This window comes from Gorilla gorilla, chromosome 13 (assembly GCF_029281585.2).
Source record: "Gorilla gorilla gorilla isolate KB3781 chromosome 13, NHGRI_mGorGor1-v2.1_pri, whole genome shotgun sequence".
Taxonomy (NCBI): Eukaryota; Metazoa; Chordata; class Mammalia; order Primates; family Hominidae; genus Gorilla; species Gorilla gorilla.
In genome coordinates, this window is record NC_073237.2 from 57,987,983 (window position 1) to 58,012,561 (window position 24,579).

General features: G+C 43.3%; 1 protein-coding gene across 1 annotated transcript in view; it reads left to right on the top strand.

The window, feature by feature from the left end:
- The window catches only part of GLDC (glycine decarboxylase), a 113,060-nt gene that overhangs the window by 36,431 nt on the left and 52,050 nt on the right, over positions 1 to 24,579 (top strand). Inside the window, exons 5-15 of the mRNA XM_004065375.5 lie at positions 2,358 to 2,435; positions 3,737 to 3,884; positions 4,231 to 4,427; positions 6,821 to 6,917; positions 13,899 to 14,004; positions 16,085 to 16,224; positions 16,851 to 16,931; positions 19,781 to 19,878; positions 20,371 to 20,455; positions 20,631 to 20,672; positions 21,789 to 21,931. Coding sequence (XP_004065423.4) covers positions 2,358 to 2,435; positions 3,737 to 3,884; positions 4,231 to 4,427; positions 6,821 to 6,917; positions 13,899 to 14,004; positions 16,085 to 16,224; positions 16,851 to 16,931; positions 19,781 to 19,878; positions 20,371 to 20,455; positions 20,631 to 20,672; positions 21,789 to 21,931 — 1,215 coding nt within the window. The remainder of the gene's footprint in view (positions 1 to 2,357; positions 2,436 to 3,736; positions 3,885 to 4,230; positions 4,428 to 6,820; positions 6,918 to 13,898; positions 14,005 to 16,084; positions 16,225 to 16,850; positions 16,932 to 19,780; positions 19,879 to 20,370; positions 20,456 to 20,630; positions 20,673 to 21,788; positions 21,932 to 24,579) is intronic.

The following is a 24,579-nucleotide window of genomic DNA, read 5'->3' on the forward strand; positions in this document are numbered from 1 at the left end:
GGGTGGGGAGTGAGCTCCATACTTGGTCAGCAGGTTTAGAGGCCTCCGGTGCATTCCAGCCATAGGCCTTTCTGATTCCTGAGCAGCCGTTGGGGGTGGGTTCAGGTTCTCCCTTCTGTCAGGGAGACACAGCAACAAAAGAGTGCCATCCACCCACCCCTCTGGTTATTATTCTCAGCTTTTTGCTAATTCTCATCTTCCCTCTTTTTAAAAAAAAATTGCTTTTTATCTTATTTCATTTATTTATTTATTATTTATTAATTTATTTATTTATTTGAGACGGAGTCTCGCTCTTTCGCCCAGGCTGGAGTACAGTGGCGTGATCTCTGCTCACTGCAAGCTCCGCCTCCTGGGTTCACGCCATCCTCCTGTCTCAGCCTTCCAAGTAGCTGGGACTACAGGTGCCTGCCACCACGCCCGGCTAATTTTTTTTTTTTTTGTATTTTTAGTAGAGATGGGGCTTCACCGTTGTTAGCCAGGAGGGTCTCGATCTCCTGACCTCGTGATCCGCCTGCCTTGGCCTCCCAAATTGCTGGGATTATAGGCGTGAGCCACTGAGCCCGGCCGAGTTAATTTATTTGTTTGAATTATTATTTTTTTTTTGAGACAGAGTATTGCTCTGTCGCCCAGGCTGGAGTGCAGTGGCGCTATCTCGGCTCACTGCAAGCTCCGCCTCCTGGGTTCACGTCATTCTCCTGCCTCAGCCTCCCAAGTAGCTGGGACTACAGGTGCCTGCCACCACGCCCAGCTAAGGGTTTTTTTTTTTTTGTATTTTTAGTAGAGATGGGGTTTCACCGTGTTAGCCAGGAGGGTCTCGATCTCCTGACCTCGTGATCTGCCCGCCTCGGCCTCCCAAAGTGCTGGGATTACAGGCGTGAACCACCCCGCCCGGCCCTCAATTGTTTTTTTGAGGCAGGGTTTGATTTTGTCACCCAGGCTGGGGTGCACGATCTCAGCTCACTGCAGCCTTGACTTCCCCAGTTCAAGTAATCCTCTTGCCTCATCCCCCCAAGCAGCTGGGACTATAGGCCCATGCCACCATGCCCAGCTAATTTTTGTATTTTTTGTAGAGATAGGGTTTTGCCATGTTGCGCAGGCTGGTCTTGAACTCCTGAGCTCGAGCAATCCACCCACCTCAGCCTCCCAAAGTATAAGGATTACAGGCGTGAGCCACCATGACCGGCCAATTTTATTTTTTTAATATAAAAATTGGCTGGGCATAGTGGCACATGCCCGTAGTCCCAACTATGTAGGGGCGGGGTGCTGAGGTGGAAGGATCACATGAACCCGGGAGGTCGAGGTTGCAGTGAGCTGTGATGGCGCTACTGCACTCCAGCCTGAGCGATAGACCGAGACCCTGTTCTCCCCCCACCAAAAATAAAATAAAAATAAATAAATAAACTATTTTATTTATTAATTTATGTATGTATGTATTTATTTATTTAAGACAGAGTCTCGCTCTGTGGCCTAGGCTGGAGTGCAGTGAGGCGATCTTGGCTCACTGCAACCTCTGCCTCCCGGGTTCAAGCAATTCTCCTGCCTCATCCTCCCGAGTAGTGGGATTACAGGCGTGCACCACCATGCCTGGCTAAGTTTTGTAGTTTTAGTAGAGCTGGGGTTTTGCTATGTTGGCCAGGCTGGTGTTGAACTCCTGACCTCAGGTGATCCACGCACCTCAGCCTCCCGTAGTGCTGGAATTACAGGTGTGAGCCACCGCACCTGTCCAGTTTACACTTGTATCTAATCACTGTCCTTTGCTTTATTTTCTTTTTCCTCATGGTATATTTGAAACATTTTGAACCATTTTTTAAAAATTGTTATTGAATAAACATAGAAATTGAACCATCTTAAGACTGACTTTCTAAATGGGGTTAGAATGGGAATTGGATCTATGAGGAATGCTAATCAGTAAATGCCATTAGTTACTGATGACTCAATTTTTTTTAAAATTTTTTTTTTTGAGACAGAATTTTGCTCGTCTTACGCAGGATGGAGTGCAGCAGTGGTGCAATCTTGGCTCACTGCAACCTCGGCCTCCCTGGTTCAAGCGATTCTCTGGCCTCAGCCTCCCAAGTAGCCGGGATTACAGGCATGCACCGGCTAATTTTGTATTTTTAGTAGAGACGAGGTTTTATCACATTGGCCAGGCTGGTCTCGAACTCCTGACCTCAGGTAATCTGCCCGCCTTGGCCTCCCAAAGTGCTGGGATTACAGGCGTGAGCCACTGCACCCGGCCTACTCAGTATTTTTTATACTGTGCTTAGACTTACCCTCGGTACTATGTTTGCTTTGCATTCTTAGAAGATAGTCCTATTTATTTAATGTTCATGTTGGAATGTGCTTTTTCTTTTCAACAGACACAACAAGAGGAGGACATTTTTTGTTGACCCCCGTTGCCACCCACAGACAATAGCTGTTGTCCAGACTCGAGCCAAGTAATTAATTTGATTCGTGTTTTAAACTCAGTACAATGTCATGTTCATCTCTGCTGTTTCTTTCTGTTTCTCACTTCCAAACTGATTGGAGGTGAATCTGAAACAGGGTTTTTTGCTGTTTAAATTGGGGTTGCTGAGTTTTGCCTTACCTCTCACTTTCTTCTGGGGATCTCTCTGGTAAGTAAACTGTGTCAGAATTGAGTGGGGAAATACACAATTGCCATTGCTTTATAGTAAGCTGTGTTTTGTTTTCTTCTTTTTTTTTTTTTTTGAGACGGAGTCTCGCTCTGTCGTCTAGGCTGGAGTGCAGTTGAGGGAACCTCAGCTCACTGCAAGCTCCGCCTCCCGAGTTCACGCCATTCTCCTGCCTCAGCCTCCCGAGTTGCTGGGACTACAGGTGCCCGCCACCACGCCTGGCTAATTTTTTTTTTGTATTTTTAGTAGAGACGGAGTTTCACCGTGTTAGCCAGGATGGTCTTGATCTCCTGACCTCGTGATCCGCCCACCTCCGCCTCCCAAAGTGCTGGGATCACAGGCTTGAGCCACTGCGCCCGGCCCGTTTTGTTTTCTTTTTGTAGAAAGAATAAAAATATTGTTTTGATCAGGTTTTGGAACGTTTGAAAAACAGAAAAATGGGACTCACATACAACTGTTAAGATTTTGTGTGTATTCCTTGCAAACGTAGTTTATAGAGGCTGCGCAGAGTCCCTAGGTAAGATGCGATATAGTTTAAAGTGTAGTACTTTTCTTTCGTGCTGTAATCAGGTAAAACAATCCTCGCAACAACCACTATTTGTAGATATTTGCTTTCCCTTTGTAAAAGTTGAGCATTCTTCCCCCTACCCATACCACCATCCCTTCAGAGGGGGTGGGTTTCTGACATATAATTGGCATTAGTTTCAGGAATCTAAGGAAGTTCTTCCTCCTTGTCTTACTTATGGTTTTCCATTCACTTAAGAGTGATCCCAGTGAAAGAGATGATGGCTCTGTTGTTACAAATATTGGCTCATTAGCCCTAGGAAGCAATGCTCTTGGGCCTCTCTCAGGAGTAGATTGTGACAGGAAAGGGCAAAGGGGAGTCAGAGGATAGAAGAGAGGAACAGAAGCAGAGCTGTTGGATGCGCTTGAGTTGCTGTGATGTAGTTACCACTGAAGTGCCTGTGGGACCGGATGTGGGCAGGGGTGGGAGGCCACTGTGGGAGGGCACAGAAAATGAATGCTGTCTTACTGGAAAAGAAATGTTAATTAATTTTCCCTTATAAACCAAAAGCACGATTGTTCTTTGTTGTCTGTCTTTCCAGATACACTGGAGTCCTCATTGAGCTGAAGTTACCCTGTGAAATGGACTTCAGTGGAAAAGATGTCAGCGGAGTGTTGTTCCAGTACCCAGACACGGAGGGGAAGGTGGAAGACTTTACGGAACTCGTGGAGAGAGCTCATCAGAGTGGGGTAGGTATACCTTTCTTGTGGGGGGTCCGTGGAGGCGTATCCCAACTTGTATCTGTCTACCTATCTCTCTCTCTGTCTTTTCATGTGCCTTAATTTCTTTATCATTATCACATGGAATAGTAAAACTCTCCTTCCTGACTCCTTGCTGCTACTTTTTTCTGTTCCCGGATTCCTGGCACATGGTGGGCACTCAGTATGTATTTACTGAATGAATGAACGAGCAATGGAGTTCACATGATGTGAACACACTCTGCCCGTCTTCCTGTAGTTAAGATAATTTGCTACTCTCCCACTACTCTCAGGGAAAGGTAGCAACCTTGTTCCTTTTCTCTCACTTCCTTTCTAGAGCCTGGCCTGCTGTGCTACTGACCTTTTAGCTTTGTGCATCTTGAGGCCACCTGGAGAATTTGGGGTAGACATCGCCCTGGGCAGCTCCCAGAGATTTGGAGTGCCACTGGGCTATGGGGGACCCCACGCAGCATTTTTTGCTGTCCGAGAAAGCTTGGTGAGAATGATGCCTGGAAGAATGGTGGGGGTAACAAGGTAAAGGGGCTCATGTTTCTCTACTTTTATTGTGATTATGATTTCCCTGATTTCTTCTGATCACAAGTGTTGATTTCTATCTGAATTCAACTGGGCCATGTTGAGTCAGTTAAGGAAATGTACAACATAGATTCAGAACAACAATTCTGTTTGGGATGTGAGCTAGTACTTCTCAAATACTATAAATTTGTAAATTTTTGAAAAATTTTGTGTATAATTTACAAGGTATCGAAGTCATATAACGCATTTGCTTAGATTGATGGACGCCTTGAAAGACTAAATATTTTAGGCATGTTTTGTGTCTCGACAGTTTCGTTCTCAAAAGCATTATGCCATATGGCTCTGTAAAGACAAATGCACTGAGACTGCAAAGCACACACTGAGTTTGCTCCGCTTTCCTTCCTGGAGGCTTCCGATACGTGGCCATTTGAGTAATTTCCAAATTTCCAAATGTACTTTCCTGACTGCTTCTCATTGGTGAAACTTCTCAGATTAAAAATGTAGATGTTCAGAAGTAGTCTTTGTTCCTTAAAAAAAAAAAAAAAAAAGAAAAGAAAAGAAAAAAAGGGCTGGGTGCGGTGGCTCACACCTGTAATCCCCAGCATTCTGGGAGGCTGAGTCAGGCAGATCACAAGGTCAGGAGTCCCAGACCAGCCTGGCCAATGTGGTGAAACCCTGTCTTTACTAAAAATACAAAAATTAGGTGGGCGTGGTGGTGGGCGCCTGTAGTCCCAGCTACTCGGGAGGCTGAGGCGGGAGAATCACTTGAACCACGGAGGTGGAGGTTGCAGTGAGCCGAGATCGCGCTGCTGCACTCCAGTTTGGGTGCAGAGCGAGACTCCCTCTCAAAAAAAAAAAAAAGGAAAAAAAAGGAGCGGGGGACCTAGATGCATTCCAGGATTATTACTGGGGAAATTTAGAAAAAAAAAATTATGTTTTTGACCTTTGATGAGAGCTGGACTTTAACATAAGTGAGTAGGCTGAATTAGTGAATGATGTGATGATAATGTGAAGTGTGTTTTTTTTTTATTTTATTTATTTATTTATTTTGAGACCAAGTCTCACTCCATCACCCAGGCTGGAGTGCAGTGGTGTAAACGTGGCCACTGTGTCCAACTAATTTTTTAAATTTTTTGTAAAAACAGGGTTTCACCATATTGCTCAGGCTGGTCTTAGGGCTCAAGTGATCTGCCCACCCCAGCCTCCCAAAATGCTGGGATTACCAGGTGTAAGCCACCGTGCCTGGCCCCTGTATACTTTAAATCATCTTATTAACACCTAATGTTATGCAATAGTTGTTACACTGTATTGTTTTTAAAAACTTGTGTGATTTGTTTTTTTTGTTTTTTTTTTTTTTTGAGACGGAGTCTCACTCTGTCACCCAGGCTGGAGTGCAGTGGTACGATCTTGGCTCACTGCAACCTCTGCCTCCCTGCAACCTCTGCCTCCCAGGTTCAAGTGATTCTTGAGCCTCAGCCTCCCAAGTAACTGGGATTACAGGTGCCTGTCACCATGTCTGGCTAATTTTTGTATTTTTAGTAGAGACGGGGTTTCACCATGTTGGCCAGGCTGGTCTCAAACTCTGGACCTCAGGTGATCCGCCCGCCTTGGCCCCCCAAAGTGCTGGGATTATAGACATGAGCCACCATGCCCGGCTCATAAAATTTGTGTGATTTTTAATTGTTGTATTATTTTTTATTTTTTTGAATGTTTTCAGTCCGTGATTGGTGGAATCTGTGGTGTAGAATCCACAGAGAGCCAAGTCTTTTCAATTTTGTCAGATATTTCCACTTTTCCTGTGTCTCCTAAGAAGTTCAGAGTGAAACTTAATCCTCCCAGTCACCATTATTGTATTTGTCTGGGAAATTCCTGCAAAATTTTCTTTCAAAATTCCTAGACTTATTGTATATATCTTGGTGTCTCAGAGTACAGTCTAAAAATCAGTAATCCTGCTGGGCACAGTGGCTCATGCCTGTAATCCCAGCACTTTGGGAGGCCAAGGCAGGCGGATCACCTGAGGCCAGGAGTTCAAGACCAGCCTGGCCAACATGGTGAAACCCCATCTCTACTAAAAATACAAAAATTAGCTGGGCATGGTGTCAGGAGGCTGATGCAGTAGAATCGTTTGAAACCAGAAGGCAGAGGTTGCAGTGAGCCGAGATCGCGCCATTGCACTCCAGCCTGGGCGAAAGAGCGAAACTCCGTCTCAAAAAAAAAAAAATCAGTAATCATGTTTAGATGAGGAACGTTTAGAAATTGTTTCTTTATGAACTTGCACCCAAGTGCATTTGCTGAATTCACTTCAAGCTGGGAAGGAAAGAAGTAATTCTATTTATAGCATCCCCCAGTGCTGTGATTATCTGTGCTAACTGGATGCCCTATTCTTGGTGTAGAGACGCCACTGGGAAAGAAGTGTATCGTCTTGCTCTTCAAACCAGGGAGCAACACATTCGGAGAGACAAGGCTACCAGCAACATCTGTACAGCTCAGGTAAATCACACGCCTGACCTGACTACTGAATGCCTTACGATATACAGAAATGAGCTACTCATTCATTCATTCATTTGTTCATTTACTCACCACCTCCTGAGCAGTGAGCACACCAGAAATGGCAAGATCTTATTGGTGTAGAAGGCTCTTTGTCTTATGAGAACCAAAATACAGTATTGGCTGGGTGCAGTGGCTCATGCCTGTAATCCCAGCACCTTGTGAGGCCAAGGCAGGCAGATTGCTGGAGCCCAGGAGTTGGAAACCTGCCTGGGCGACATGGCGAAACACCATCTCTATGAAAAATAAAATAAAATAAATTAGCCGGCAGTGGTGGTATGCTCCTGTAGTCCCAGGTGCTAGGGAGGCTCAGGTGGGAGGATCACCAGAATCTGGGAGGTTGAGGCTGCAGTGAGCCATGATTATGCCACTGCACTCCAGCCTGAGTGACAGAGGGAGACTCTGTCCCCAACTCCTGCCCCCACAAAAAAAGTTAAAAAAAATGACACTATGTTTTACTGGTGTTCTTTATATGCACACCCTTTGCCTATGCTTTCTCTTCACCATACATGTTTTAATATTAAAAAAATAAAAAGCATTATTAGTTTCATTTTACCCATAATCACATCTTCAGATCCTGAACAGGCAAAGCGTAAGAAAAGACAAAAGAGGCCACTCTTCACTTTTATATACACACTTAAAGTATATGTAAATAGAAAGATGGATATCAGGGTCTCTAGTATTCTTGGCCTTGGGCCAGGTTTGTTATGGGTGGCAGTTGAGACACCCTCTCTTAGGACTGAAAAGGAGCCTCTCCAGGAATGGGTTGAGGAAGGCAAAGCAAGGGCATCTGAGATGACTGTGCTTGAGGGGATGGTGGTAGTCATGAGGCACTCTTACTGGGAGATTATGACTGGCATTCTTTTTTTTTTTTTTTTTGAGACAGAGTCTTACTCTGTCGCCCAGGCTGGAGTGCAGTGGCGCAATCTCAGTTCACTGCAACCTCTGCTGCCCGGTTTCAAGCAATTCTCCTGCCTCAGCCTCCTGAGTAACTGGGATTACAGGCGCGTGCCACAGCGCCAGGCTAGTTTTTGCATTTTTAGTAGAGACGGGGTTTCACCATCTTGGCCAGGTTGGTCTTGAACTCCTGACCTCATGATCCACCCACCTCGGCCTCCCAAAGTGTTGGGATTACAGGCATGAGCCACTGCACCTGGCCATGTCTGGCATTCTTTAAAAGGATGGGATAAAACAGGAAGAGCTTCCTGGGTTCTGACCAGGGTTCTGGGTTCTGCTCCTTGAAGTTGCTCCAGGGCTTAGGTCGAAGTGTTTGTGAAACCCAGCCAAACCCTAGGATCAGTTGGAGGCCCACTCCTGAGCACAGGATCCATTCTAAGTGCATCTCCTTTTTTTTTCTTCTTCTTTGAGATAGAGTCCTGTTCCTGCGTCACCCGGGCTGGAATGGGGTGGTGCAATCTTGGCTCACTGCAACCTCTGCCTCCCGGGTTCAAGTGATTCTTGTGCCTCAGCCTCCTAAATAGCTGGAATTACAGGCCACCACACCCAGATAATTTTTGTATTTTTAGTAGAGGCAGGTTTCATCATGTTGGCCAGGCCGGTCTCAAACTCCTGACCTCAAGTGATGGTCCTGCCTGGGCCTCCCAAAGTTTTGGGATTATAGGTGTGAGCCATGGCACCTGGCCTCTTTTTTTTTTTTCTTGAGACAGATTCTTGCTCTGTTGTCCATTCTGGAGTGCAGTGGCATGGCCATAGCTCACTGCAGCCTCAACCTTCAACCTCCAGGGCTCAAATTATTCTCCGGTCTCAGCCTCCTAAGTAGCTGGGACTATGGGTACATTCCACCACGCCCAGCTAATTTTCAAAAAAATGTTTTGTAGAGGCGAGTTCTTACTTTGTTGCTTAGGTTGGTCTCAAACTCCTGAGCTCAAGTGATCCTATCTTGGCCTCACATAGTGATAGGATTATAGGCATGAGCCACCGTGCCTGGCCATTGTAATTGCATCTCTTCCATGAAGTGTCAAGAGAGAGATATCACAGGTGCTTCAATGGGAGGTAGAGTGCTCTTTCGTCTCAGGGCTTTGGCGTCTAGAACCACCTCTGAAAAGCTTCTCCAGGAAGTCAGTGGGCAATAAGATCTTCTTATAGTTGGTTCTGCAGCCACGGGTCTTTGGAGCCATTTCCTCAGTTGGTCCTTTTGCATTATGTTTTGCCTCAGGAAGGTGCCACCTCTTTTCAAATATGAGCTCTTCCAGTATCATAGGAAGGAAAGCTGGTTGGCACAGGCTTTTCCTCTGTTGAACAGCAAGCTGATCTTTATTTATTTATTTGTTTTTTTGGGTTTTTTTTTTTTTTTTTTTTTCTGAGATGGAGTCTTGCTCTGTCACCCAGGCTGGCGTGCAGCGGCCCAATCTCAGCTCACTGCAACCTCCATCTTCCAGTTTCCAGCGATTCTCTTGCCTCAGCCTCCTGAGTAGCTGGGATTACAGGCGCCTGCCACCATGCCCAGCTAATTTTTCTATTTTTAGTAGAGACAGGGTTTCACCATGTTGGTCAGGCTGGTCTCGAACTCCTGACCTCATGATCTGCCCACCTTGGCCTCCCAAAGTGCTGGGATTACAGGCATAAGCCGCCGTGCCTGGCCACATGGTGATCTTTATATCATGGCCACACTTTCTGTAGCTTACCCTCCATTCGTTGAATTCTCTGCTTACGTTTTTCCTTTCGGTGCAGCTGACTGCTCCTGTCTTGCTGTTTCTCCTCAGGTTCTTCCAGGTTTCCCTCTGATCATAAGTCCATTTAGGGCCTCAGTTTTCTGCCTCTAGGTTCATTTTCCAGGTGAATTTGGGCTGTGTGCAGTGAACCAGTTATGTTCCTGTTTCTTTCTTTTTTTTTTTTTTGAGACGGAGTCTTTCTCTTGTTGCCCAGGCTGGAGTGCAATGGCGTGATCTCGGCTCACTGCAACCTCCGCCTTCCAGGTTCAAGCGATTCTCCTGCCTCAGCCTCCTGAGTAGCTGGGATTACAGGCACCCACCACCATGCCTGGCTAATATTTTTTGTATTTTTAGTAGAGATGGGGTTTCACCATGCTGGCCAGGCTGGTCTCGAACTCGTGACCTCAGGTGATCTGTCCACCTTGGCCTCCCAAAGTGCTGGGATTACAGGCATGAGCCATTGTGCCCGGCCTTATGTTCCTGTTGCTTAATTTCTTCCAGTTCATGTATAGCTGATAATTTATTATTTAACTTGGGTTGAAAGCACTGTATCTTTTCCAGCAATTGTTAAAATGTTTGCCCTAGAGATGGCCATACTCCAGCTTGTCTGATTTTCATCCTCTGATTCTGATGATCTTCTAACTCTTCACTGTCTATTTCACTGCATATGTGCCTTTTCATAGTTGATTGCATAAAAGAATTACTCATAACTCCAGTTTCACTCTTTGTGAGCACGCAAGTCTCCCTGTTTTGTTAGGAGATGACTGGTGTCTTTTGAGTTGTTCCTTTTGTGCTGTAGGTCTTTGACCCCCGCCTTCTGTTGTAGCAGCTGTTCCACATTCTTCTCACTCTTGCTCTTCTCTCTTGTCACTGGGGCGGGTGGGGGAGTCCACTCTTAGTTTCGCACCGTGGATGGGGCATGACTCTTTTTTAATCTCTGAAAGTGTGTTAATGATTCTTTTTTAAATAAATTTTTCTATAGGGAGTCTCTCTGAGCCTATTCTGGCTCAGCAGGCCCCAGTCTAAAACAAAACTGAAAAAACAGGGTGCGGTGGCTCACACCTGTAATCTCAACACTTTAGGAGGCCAAGGCAGGAGGATTGCTTGAGTTCAGCAGTTTAAATCCATCCCAGGCAACATAGTGAGACTCCTGTCTATATAAAAAAGTACAAAAATTAGCCAGGTGTTGTGGTACACACGAGTATCCCAGCTACTCAGGAGACTGAGGTGGTAGGAGTGCTTGAGCCTGGGAGGTCCAGGCTGCAGTGAGCTGCAATCACACCACTGCACTCCAACCTGGGTGACAGAATCAGACCCCACCTCTACAAAACAAAAAGGAAAAGAAACAATTTTTCTATAAATTTGTGGCATTACTACAGATGTCTGAATTTTCGTTATGTTCTGTTCTTTATATTCTCTTATTTCTTTTTTTTTTTGGAGACGAGTCTCGCTCCATCGCCCAGGCTGGAGTGCAGTGGCGCCATCTCGCTCACTGCAAGCTCTGCCTCCCGGGTTCACGCCATTCTCCTGCCTCAGCCTCCCGTGTAGCTGGCACTACAGGTGTCTGCTACCATGCCTAGCTAATTTATTGTATTTTTAGTAGATACAGGGTTTCACCGTGTTAGCCAGGATGGTCTCGATCTCCTGACCTCGTGATCCACCTGTCTCAGCCTCCCAAAGTGCTGGGATTACAGGCGTGAGCCACTGTACCCGGCCATATATTCTCTTATTTCTTAGCTTCTACCACAATGAGCAGCTCTTTCATTGGCTTTTCTTATTTTTAATATAAAAATCTTTTTAAAATAGAGATGGGAGTCTTACTTTGTTGCCCAGGCTAGTCTTGATCTCCAGGCCTCAAGCGATCCTCCTGCCTCAGCCTCCTGAAGTGTTGGGATCACTGGTGTGAGCCACTGCATCCAGCCTTGTTGGCTTTTCTAAAGTCAGGTATAGTAAGGAATAATTTACACTTTATTAGCTTTTTTTATTGAGATGTAACTCACCATAAGTTTCACCAATTGCAAGTATACAGCTCAATGGTTTTTACTCTATTTACAAGGTTGTGCAACTATCACCAGTATTTAATTTCAGAATATTTTTATTACCCCAAAAAGAAATTCTATTCCTATGAAGTAGTCACTCCTCATCCCTTTCCCCTTCCTATAGCCCCTGGCAACTACTATTCTACTTTCTGTCTCCCTGGATTTGCCTGTTCTGAATATTTCATATAAATGGGATCATACAATGTGTGGCCTTTTGTACCTGGCTTCTTTGCATAAGGTTTTCAAGGTTCATCCATATTGTAGTATGAATGTGTACTTAATTCTTTTCTATGGCTGGGTAATATCCCATTGTTTGGACATGCTACATTTTGTTTATCCATTCATTAATTGGTAAACATTTGGGGTCTTTCAAATAAGCCTGCTGTGAACACTTCTGTGTAAATTTTTGTATGGATGTAATGTTTTCAGTTCTTTTGGGTATATTCCTAGCAGTGAAATTGCTGGGTCATATAACTCTACATTTAACATTTTGAGGAACTTCCAGACATTTTTCAAAGTGGCTGCATTATTTTACTTTCCTACCAGCAGCATATGAATATTCTAATTTCTCCGTATTTTCACCAATGCTTGTTACTTCCTATCCTTTGTTTATAGCCATCCTATTGGATGTCAAGTGATAATCTCATCGTGGTTTTGTTTTGTATTTCCCTAATAACTAATGATTTTGAGCATTCATTAGCTTTTGATGCTTTTAAGTACCTTAATTGTATTATTGTTATTTTATTTATTTATTTTAGAGATGGGGTCTTGTTATGTTCTTGTTGCTGGTCTTTAACTCCTGGGCTAAAGCAATCCTCCCACCTTAGCCTCCCAAAGTCTTGGGATTACAGGCGTGAGCCACCGATTCAAGCCCATTGTATTTTTAAGTTTGTTCAATTTGTGAAAGAAATTGTCGTTTTCTTGGTCTCTATTTTAATTTTTTGGTTCTTCTTTTGATATTCTAATGCCCTTTGAAGTTTTTAAAAAGTGGTTTTATACTTCTCATCAATTTGTTGTTCAGCCATGTGATATAGCCTCCTGATTATGGAAGGAATCATCTCTAGATTAAAAAGGGACATGAACCAACCTCTACAATATTGTGGTGGAGGCTGCCAGGGCATTCTGTGAATGTCAGGCCTGGGTTTCTGTTTCCAGCAACACAGCCATGAGCATTTGGGCACAGCGTGTCACAGATTCTTTACCTCAGCCTCGCCTTTTCCACAGCTGTAAAGTGCTGTGGAGTTTCTTTATTTATTTCTGATTGTTTTGTAAGGAGTCCATAAGAGTGTTTACACTTTGTCTAGGACTTTTAGTACAAGAATGTCTATTTCCGTGTTTTCTGATGTCTCTTTCTCCTCATTTACTTCCTTGTTTGCTGACTTCACCTTTGGAAACTGTTTCTTATTTTGCATTGGCTCCGTAGAGACTTCCTCTAGTAGTCTAGCAGAAAAAAAGATGTACCTAACAAAATGGACCCAGTATTGAACATCAACTGTATTTTGCAGAGACAGGGTTTTTTATTGTCAACCGGGCTGGAGTCCAGTGGCGCAATCATAGGTCACTGTAACCTCGAAATCCTGGGTTCAAGTGATCCATCTCGGCTTCTGGAGTCACTGGGACTACAGTTGCACACCACCCCGCTCCCAGCTGAAGTGCGCATTTCCATTTTTGCCAGTCCTTTGCCACAAATTCTCTATTCAACTCTTTGTTGGCAGAAGTTCAGCCTCTAGTGTTTTATTTAAGTTCTTAGGATGATTTTATTCCTGAAGTTCTTGAATGTTTGAAAATTGCTTGTTTCTTTTTATTCTTGAAGAATTGCCTGGTTGAGTGTAAAATTCTCAGATCTCACTTTTTCTCCCTGAGGTCTTTATTGCTTCACTGTCTTCCAACATTAAATATTGCTTCTCAATGTCTGATGGTAGTGTGATCTTTGCCCTTAAGGGTGACATGATTTTGTTGCATGGAAGAAGCCCTTCGTAATGGTCAAATGTGAAGGTTTAGTATAGTAATAACTCTAGGGAGTCTTGGATGATGGTTCCTTTCAGGTAGTCAGGCAGGTTATATATTAATTGTCCCCAACTATCAAAGAATGTAGGAAATCTGATCATTTTGTTTTGTCCCTGTCTTCAGTTTTGACATCCCAAGTCAAGTAATTACGCCCTCCCACTAATTGTCCTCCATCACGTGATTCTTTAAATGTTCTTATCTTTTAGGCCCTCTTGGCGAATATGGCTGCCATGTTTGCAATCTACCATGGTTCCCATGGGCTGGAGCATATTGCTAGGAGGGTACATAATGCCACTTTGATTTTGTCAGAAGGTGAGTTGGTAATCTGTCTAAAACATTTGGGCATAATAAAATTGATAAAGTTGAGTAAAATTGAAAATATTGCATGTCCAATACTATATGCAAAATTAAAACTCAAGTGAGAAACCAGGAAAAATACTTTCAACATCTTTGATTGAGTATTTTGTTGTTTTGCTTTCTTTCTTTCTCTTTCTTTTTCTTTCTTTCTTTCTTTCTTTTTCTTTCTTTTTCTTTCCTTTTTCTTGCTTTCTTTCTTTTTTTCTTGCTTGCTTGCTTTCTTGCTTGCTTGCTTGCTTGCTTGCTTTCTTGTTTTCTTGCTTTCTTGCTTGCTTGCTTGCTTGCTTGCTTGCTTGCTTGCTTGCTTGCTTGCTTGCTTGATGGAGTCTTGCTCTGTCTGTCTCCCAGGCTGGAGTGCAGTGGCACGATCTCAGCTCACTGTAACCTCCACTTCCCGGATTCATGTGATTGTCCTGCCTCAGCCTCTCAGGTAACTGGGATTAAGGTACACACCACCACGTCTGGCTAATTTTTGTATTTTTGGTAGAGACAGGGCTTTGCCATGTTTTCCAGGCTGGTCTCGAATTCCTGACCTCAAGTAATCCGTCCACTTCGGCCTCTCAAAGTGCTGGGATTACAGGCGTGAGCCACCATGCCTGGCCTAGACTGAGTGTTAATATTTTTTTCTCTTTTGCTCCTGGCAAGCTGTGATATTTTTAATATGTAGAACTCTTACTTTCCTACCGGCCCCAAACATAAGAAGGATGAACACCCTAATAGAAAAATAGGCAAAAGACATTAAACGTAATTTTAAAAGAAATAAGTATACAAATAAATGGCCAGTAGACATAGAATTTTAGCCTCATTATTAATGAAAGAAATACAAAATAAAGCAATAAACTAGTATTTATCCCATTACATTGGCAATCAGAAGAATGCTGCTATGTAGTGAGCTAGACATGGTTAATCTTGTATGTAATGTCAGCTACTCTGGAGGCTGAGCCAGGAGGATTGCTTGAGGCCAGGAGTTCAAGACCAGCGTGGGCAAGAGCGAGACCACATCTCTATAAAAAAATAAAAATAGGCCAGGCACAGTGGCTCATGCCTGTAATCCTAGCACTTTGGGAGGCTGAGGCGGGTGGATCACTTGAGGTCAGGAGTTCAAGACCAGCCTGGCCAACATGGTGAAACCCTGTCTCTACTAAAAATACAAAAATCAGCTGGGAGTGGTGGCATACTCCTGTAGTCCCAGCTACTCGGGAGGCTGAGGCAGGAGAATTGCTTGAACTTAGGAGGCGGAGGTTGCAGTGTGCCAAGATTGCTCCACTGTACTCCATCCTGGGCAACAGAGTGAGACTCCATCTCTCAAAAAAAAAAAAAGTGATTAAATCATGGTTCATCCATATGTTTGACTATTGTACAGCCATTAAATATGATTTAAAATAGTGATCTATAGGAAAGCATAGATGAGACCAGGTGTGGTGGTTCACACCTATAATCCCATCGTTTTGGGAGGCTGAGGTGGGAGAATTGCTTGAGTCCCAGAGTTCAAGGCCAGCCTGGGCAACATGGCAAGATCACTGTCTTCAAAAAATTTAAAAAATTATTAGCCAGGTGTGGTGGCATGAGCCCTTGATCCCAGTTACTTGGGAGGCTGAGGCAAGGGGATTGCATGAGCTTGAGCCCAGGAGTTTGAGGATGCAATCAGCTATGATCATGCCACTGCATTCCAGCCTGGACAACAGAGTGAGACCGTATCTCTTAAAAAAAAAAGGTATAATTATATATATATATATATATATATATATATATATATATATCTGATATTACCTGCTCCATTTCTTGAGAAATAATACAACAAAATATACGCAGTAATGCAATTGTATGGTGATTTTCCTTACTCTTTTATATGTATTTCATAATTTTCTACAGCATAATAATAAACATGTTTAGTTTTTTAAAAAGCAATCACCAAAGCACTCCCTAGGACCAACAAGAGTCTAGTAGAATTTATCTCTTTATTATTCTGTGACATGTCAATGGCTGAGGAGCAGGTTTCTATATGAGAGTTTGGGGGCTCTCCTATCTTGTGTAGGTCTCAAGCGAGCAGGGCATCAACTCCAGCATGACCTGTTCTTTGATACCTTGAAGATTCAGTGTGGCTGCTCAGCGAAGGAGGTCTTGGGCAGGGCCGCTCAGCGGCAGATCAATTTTCGGCTTTTTGAGGATGGCACAGTAAGTCAAATTTTCAGTATTTTTACCAGTTTTTCAAATTTTCACATCCTTTCTCATTAAAAGCTTTTCTCTTTGTTTTTAAAAAATCAAAAGGAAAACTTTAGGCACAGTACTATTTTTTCATAAACAAGTGTTATTTACATTATGCAATACTGTGGTCTTTTCAGTAAAGGATCATTCACCCTTTGCTTTCTTTTAGACTTAGTGTTTTCATAGTGGGACTAAAATGCACATATTTTGCTCATAATACTCCTCTCTTCACAGTATGACTGACTTTAAGATAAAGGCTCTGATAACTGATATGCAGGTTAAGGGAAGAAAATCTCTCCAATCTCTGATAAGTGGGTTAAGGGAAGAAAAAGATAAGCATGTCTAGCTTCAAAAGGAGTGTCCTGCAGCCATGGAATGTTAGAGTTCAGAGGTGGCTGGCAAAACTCGAAGCCTTGTGAAACCTGGGACTGGTCTAGCCACCTTCCTCTAAGCCTTAGCGTGGATATAATTGTACCCTGATATTTTGGAACGATGGGATTTTGTTTAGCACCATCTCCCCTTTGACCTCTCTTGGGATTCCTCCAGTGATCTGGAGTTTAGAGTTGATGTTTTCCATTTTGTTTTTGTTTCTGTAGCTTGGTATTTCTCTTGATGAAACAGTCAATGAAAAAGATCTGGACGATTTGTTGTGGATCTTTGGTTGTGAGTCATCTGCAGTAAGTAAAATAAAAACATGCATTCCTCATCATAACTATTGGAGATGGTAGCAAAAGTAGCTTATCCCCTGAGTGTGAGGGAGAAGGGGCCCAAGTGTGACCCTGGTAGCTGTTGTTAAAATTATTCCACTGACTGTCCCTTGCTAGTCACTGCTGACAGCTGGAGGTCACTGCTGTAGGGCTCCAGCCAGTATTATGCACCCAGGCTAGTTGGAAAGATTGTTAGCGGTGTTTCATTGAAAGTGCCTCTAGGCTGGGGATGGTGGCTCATGCCTGTAATCCCAGCACTTTGGGAGGTCGGGGGGGCAGGGGGGGCAGATCACCTGAGGTCAGGAGTTCAAGACCAGCCTGACCAACATGGAGAAACCCCGTCTCCACTAAAAATACAAAATTAGCCAGGCATGGTGGCGCATACCTGTAATCCCAGTTACTCAGGAGGCTGAGGTGGGAGAATTGCATCAACCCGGGAGGCGGCGGTTGCAGTGAGCTGAGATTGCACCATTGCACTCTAGCCTGGGCAGCAAGAGCAAAACTCCATCTCAAAAAAGAAAAAAGAAAGAAACTGCCTCTAATACAAAGATGCAAGACATTTGTATCTTGGTTATGTCATTCATTGGAAAATTATGATATTCATTTAATACATATTTATTGAGGACCCAATATGTGTCAGGTGCTATGCTAGGCCCTGAAGACACAGTGGTGAATTAGACATGCTTCTTGTCCTCATGGTGCTTACAGTTTATTAGGGATTCAGATAAACAAGCTTAAGATTAGAATCCAGGTGACTGATGTGTGAAGATGTTCTGGGAGCTCACAGGATGAGCTCCTTACCAAGAAGATAAGCAGGAGTTATCTAGACCAAGATGGCACAAGAGGGAAAGGAAGATGGGTCTGAGTGTTCTAGACACTGGAGAAAGCAGTCACAAAGGCTGGGAGAGGGAGTACACGAAAGCTATAAGCAGTTCAGTGTAATGAGTTGCTTTCTAAAATAATGAAGTAGTGGGGAAAAGCAAGAGAAAAGTTACCATTCCATGGGATGAGAGTGAAAGAGAGCAGACAGTAGCTACCTTGACCTGTGGCAAGGTGTTAATCACAACAGCCTACACTGCCTGGTGTGTATTAATCACTAAGTCAATATTTGTTAAATGGATAGATGAAAGGAAGTAGAAATACCTTCCAGAGTGCTGAGTGGTGCTGTCTTGCTTATCTGTGCCCTCTTTGAGAGAGGACTTCAAAGGGTTATACCAGATAACATTCATAAATGATCAAAGAAGCATCACAGTGTTCTCTTTTAAACCTCAATTAATAAACAGGACTGAGTTAGCTCCTTCTCTGTAGAACTCTGCACTAAATTTAATCACAGATATTTGGTTCATGCATTTGAGAAATGTTTCTGGAGCATCACTAAGGGGTCAAGAGGGCCATTATTTTAGTTCATTTGCATTGGAGTACCTGAGGCTAAATAATTTATAAATAAAAGAGGTTTATTTGGCTCATGTTTCTGCAGGCTGTGCTGTGCAAGAAGTGTTTGCTTCTGGTGAGGGTTTCAGGAAGCTTCCTCATGAAGGAAGGGGAAGAGAGGAGCAGGCATCACATGGCAAAAGAAAAAGGAAGAGAGAGAGAGGAGGGAGGTGCCAGGCTCTTTTTAACAATCACTTCTCATCAGTTCTCATGGGAACTAGTAGAGTGGGAACTCACTCATTACTGTGAAGACAGCACCAAGCCCATCTCCAACATTGGGGATCACATTTCACCCTGAGATCTGGAGGGGACAAGTATTAAATCTGTATTAGTCATATTATTAGCCTGGCAAGGAATGAGGATCAAGCCATGTATTGCTTATATTCTGGATATTAAATCCTTATCAGATATATGACTTACATACATTTTCTTCCATTCTGTGGGTAGTCAGTCTCTTAACTTTCTTGATAATGTTCTTTGATGCACACACATTTCAAATTTTATAGAAATTCAATTTGTCTAATTTTTTTGTATGTTTATTGTTTATTCCTTTGGTGTCACATTTAAGAAACCATTGCCAGATCCAAGGTCATGCAGATTAGCCCCTATATTTTCTTTTTTTTTTTTAAGATGGAGTCTCGCTCTGTCGCCCAGGGTGGCGTGCAGTGGCATGATCTCAGCTCACTGCAAGCTCCACCTCCCGGGTTCACGCCATTCTCCTGCCTCAGCCTCCCGAGTAGCTGCGACTACAGGCACCCGCCAACACGACCGGCTAATTTTTTTGTATTTTTTAGTAGAGATGGGGTTTCAACATGTTAGCCAGGATGGTCTCGATCTCCTGACCTTGTGATCCACCCACCTCGGCCTCCCAAAGTGCTGGGATTACAGGTGTGAGCCACCGCGCCTGGCCTATTTTCTTCTAAGCTTTAGTAGTGTTAGCTTTTAAATTTACATCTTTGGCCAGGCACAGTGGCCCATGACTGTAATCCCAGCACTTTGGGAAGCCAAGGCAGGCAGATTGCTTGAGCCCAGGAGTTTGTGACCAGCCTGGGCAGCATGGTGAAACCTCGTCTCTAGAAAAATACAAAAATCAGCCAGGTGTGATGGCATGCACCTGTAGCCCCAGCTACTCAGGAGACTGAGGTAGGAGGATTGAGCCCAGCAGGGCCAAGGCTACAGTGAGTTGAGATCGTGCCACTGCACTCTAGCCTGGGTGCTAGAGAAAGACCCTGCCTCAAAAAATATTAAATAAATAAATAAATAAATTAGTAAAATTATATATTTGATCCATTTTGAGTGCTTTGTGGCCCAGCCACCCAGAAGCCTGGATGTCCACATGTGGCTCCAGGCACAGTTCTGGCCCTATCATCTCTGTGTTTCTCCTTCAGGAACTGGTTGCTGAAAGCATGGGAGAGGAGTGCAGAGGTATTCCAGGGTCTGTGTTCAAGAGGACCAGCCCATTCCTCACCCATCAAGTGTTCAACAGGTTTGTGTGTCTTGTGTGACTTCTGCGTTTTGTGCTTTGGTAATCAGCTAGGGAGCTAGGTAGAGTGCTGCTGCTGATTTCGCCTGCTGTGGCCTGGTTATTGTGGCTCAGCCGTGGCTCCCAAGTATTTCATCCTCATAACGATCCCGTTCCTGACTTGGGAAAAGCACACTTTGTTTCCTGGTGGCTCTGCTCCCTTGGCAGTCAGGAAGCAGGGATGAATAATTGCCAGGCTGAAGTTCACTCGCAAGAGCCCTATATCCTCTTCTTCCCAACCTTCAACTCATACCCACAGTCAGCTTCTTGTCCAAGACATCCTCTGAGGTTTGTGGGGGTCTGTGCCCTTCTCTCTGAGTGTAGTTGACATATTGTCCATGGCCAAAATTGATCTGCATTTTGAAAGTAGATTTCGGTGTGTCTTATATTTCAGGAGGATGTGCATGGACTCATATCTACTTTTGGGGCCTCTAATTCTGTGTTTTGTGTTCACAGCTACCACTCTGAAACAAACATTGTCCGGTACATGAAGAAACTGGAAAATAAAGATATTTCCCTTGTTCACAGCATGATTCCACTGGTAGTTATTTGTGGCCTTTTTTCTCATTTCCAAGCTACCCCAATCCCACCTCTCTTGGTCCTACCTAATATGCTCCAAGAGCAACAAAGGGGTGGCCATGCTGGGAGAATGGAGGGTTGATTGATGGACTATAGAAAATCACTAATGTGATACATTTTGGATGTTCTTCTTAAAGGGATCCTGCACCATGAAACTGAACAGTTCGTCTGAACTCGCAGTAAGTAGCTCACTTCTATAAGTGGATACTCAGCAAGGGGCAGTGTTCTAGCTTCCACCTAAGCCCAGAACTAGTGAAATCTACTGGGACTGTGATTCTGTGATTGAAGAACTATTTTAATAATTCTTTACCTTGCTATTCACCAATCTTGGGAGTAACCCTGTATTTCTCACGACTTCATCATTTAAATGTATGGGTAAACTTATTATTTTTTAATAAAATTAATTAAATGTATATGGTATTTATGCCTTTCTATCCTATCCCTCCCCCACCCCCACCCCCTTTTAAACCTGTCGTATTAAAAGCTTTTTTAAAAAAAATTGTTTGTAGTTCTAAATCTCAGGTAGAATTACGAACCTTAAGCCGTCTTTCTAGAAATCATTCCTGTATCAGAAAGATAGGGATTCAAGTCAAGAGAAGATTTGTGCAACTCGCTGTTGTGGTTGGCAAGTATCTCTACTAGGCCAGGATCCATTTTAGCAAAGCTTTTTTTTTTCTTTCTTTCATTTCTTACGTTTATTCTGACATGACATATCATATCAGACAAAAGAAATCATTTTATATCATGATAAGAATATTTCCCTCTCTATTTTTTAAAAAAATAGAGTCAAGGTCTTGCTGTGTTTGCCAGTCTGATCTCAGACTCCTGGCCTCAAGCAGTCCTCCCACCTCAGCCTCCCAGAGTTCTGGAATTAGGTGTGAACCACTGTACCTGGCCTTCCCATTTACTTTTGTGTTTGTTTCTTGTTCCACTTAGTGAAGAAAGAGAACAATCTATTGCTATGTAAGAGTTTATGCCAACCATACCTGAAGCAACTCATTGTGTTTCATGGAAAGAAATCTGTTTTGGGGGCTTTTCTTCCCTGAAAAGTTAGCAAAACATTTTATTTTTGTATAAGTTCCCTTTTTGGACAACTATGTCCCACTTTTAAATGAAGACAGTAATGGTACTTACCTTATAAGGTTGTGGTGGAACTTAAATAAATTAACATATGTATAGCACTTAGAACAGTGCCTGGCACATAGCTTTTCTCATCATCGTCATTATTATTAAAGTTATTATTGCTATTGCTATTATAATATGTATATATGCATTTTTGTTTTCTTTCTTTTCAGCCTATCACATGGAAAGAATTTGCAAACATCCACCCCTTTGTGCCTCTGGATCAAGCTCAAGGATATCAGCAGCTTTTCCGAGAGCTTGAGAAGGATTTGTGTGAACTCACAGGTTATGACCAGGTCTGTTTCCAGCCAAACAGGTAAGGGCATTTCTTTTCTTATTGTTTCAGCAATCTATTCTTGTATAGCATACACCACAAAACTTAAAGGCTTAGAACAACAACTTATTTGTGTTATTCTGTGACTTGCTAGACAGTTCCACTCCACTGGGGAGAGCATGGCTAGAAGGTGCATCGTGTTCTCCCTCACATAGCTGGTGAGGAGCTGTGGGCTGGGAGTGCATTTGAGGATGTTCACTAGGGCCATAGTTTTTCTCCATATGGGGCTTTCCTTGTAGTTCCTTGAGCTTCCTCGTTCCTTACAGCACAATGTCGGGGTTCAGAATGCATGTTCCCAGATGAAGCATGGAGAAGCTGCAAATCTCTAATGGCCCAGCCTCCTAAGTTACACTGCATCCCTTCCAGATTAGTCTTTCTATTAAAGCAAGTCACGAGGCGAGCCCAGATTGAATCGGGGAGGGGACAACACCTGGGTGTGAATTTTGGTAGATGTCGTTCATTGTGGGCTGTCTTTGGAAGCTAGCTTACTACACCTGTCAGTGACACAGCATAAGAAGAAGGATCAAGCACACATGCTGAATTCCAACAAGTGTCTCAGTTTAGCAGGGCCAGGAGAACCTGGATCCTGCTTTGGTAATGTCACTAACTTTGAAAGGTCCCTTCTCCTCTTCCAGCCTCAATTTCTTTGTAAAGGAAAGACTTTGAAGAAGAACAGTGATTTTCAAAAGCAACAGCCTTCAGCAAAATCTCCTGGGCACTTGTTAAAAATACAAACTCCAGGCCCCACTCCAGATGTACTGATCATAACCTCCAGGGGTTGAGACTAAGACTCTTTATTTTTATTTTTATTTATTTATTTATTTTTTTAGATGGAGTTTTGCTCTTGTTGCCCAGGCTGGAGTGCAATGGCATGATCTCGGCTCACCGCAACCTCTGCCTCCTGCATTTAAGAGATTCTCCTGCCTCAGCCTCCAGAGTAGCTGGGTTTACAGGCATGTGCCACCACACCTGGCTAATTTTGTATTTTTAGTAGAGATGGGGTTTCTCCATGTTGGTCGGGCTGGTCTCTAACTCCTGACCTCAGGTGATCCGCCTGGCTCGGCCTCCCAAAGTGCTGGGATTACAGGTGTGAGCCACCACGCCCGGCCTAGAATCTTTATTTTTAAGACAAAACCAAGTGATTCTAATACACAGTCAATTTGGAATCCCCCGGATTTGTGGTCTGTCTGCCTTCATGATGATAGATGACAGATGGACAGATGATAGATAGATAGACAGATAGATAGATAGATACATACATACATACATACACACATAGATGAATGATAGATGGGCAGGAATCATGTTATCAGTGTGTGAGTTTACATTTTAGAATATCTTTAGAAAATGAGTTATGGTATCTGCCCCTAGGTTCTCCACCTCCTGCTGCTCAAAGTATAGTTCTCTACCAGCAGCCTCAGAGTTGACCCATCTGGGAGCTGGTTAGTAATGCAAAATTTCTGTTTCAAGATGCCCTACCTTCTGTTTTGTAACATAGACTACACAGCAAAGCCATTTACTTTGTAAAAACAATACACCCTATAAAATACAAACCCTTTGGGAAGAGGGTATGTGGCAATGAAAGGACACAGTGCTCTCAATTGCGTCGTAAAGTCTCACTTCATAAATAGGTAGGAGCTGATAGCATGGAAGTCAAGCTTTAGTATACCTTCTTTAGAACTTCGTTACTTACTTTTGTTTTAAGAGACAAACCTCAGTGAATTCTTAACCTTGAGTCTATGATAGTTATTAAATGTTGAAAATTAAGAAATTTCGCCCTCTAGTGACGGAATATAATCACATCTTCACTGTCATATTGGAGAGTGATTTTTCACGACTATTTTAATTCTGGTTATTAGCTCTTGCAGTAAATTGTGATCCCAGCCAGGATCCCAGAAGACTGACCAAAGAATCAGGAAATTTGTCTTCTTAAAGCAGTGGTATACAGCCTTGGCTAGGAATTAGATCCCATGGTGACTTTATAACATTCCTGATGCCCACATCACAATCCCAGATTGAATCATAATCTCAATGGAGAATGACTGGGGTGAGGGAAGGGACCCAGGCGTGAGTATTTCTTTAAAGTTCCCTACATGATTCCAACTTGCAGCCAAGGTTGAGAACCAGTGTCTTAGACATTTCTCTGCTGCTTTTCCCTACATACCTGGTGTTCTTTCTTTGTCCTAATTTTTCTCATTCATGTGATGGACAGTGAGACTCCACACCCTATCCCAATCTTGCAGAGGGTAAGAGATCTACATCACGATGTCGTTCCTGGCAATGATGTCTTCTCCAGTTCCTGAGATTCCCAGCTATACCATCCATTTCCAAGAGCTGATTTGAGCATGGCAGGGGCTTTGCACAATGTTTAGGCTTAGATAAAGGAATGAAGGATGTTTCTGGTCATGAGCAGAAGCTGCTGTGACAGATGGGAAAATGCCTTATTCTTTGTTGAGAAAGTACAAGGGCCATGCTTCTGGTGAGTAAAGCAATTTGATGTCTTAATTCGCAGAAAAAAGGAAGGGATACACCACATATTCCATATATAAGTGATTTTTTTAACCTCGTTTCAATCCTATTTTGGCTTATTTGTGCTAATCTCTGCACAAGTGGGTGACAAATTCCTTGTC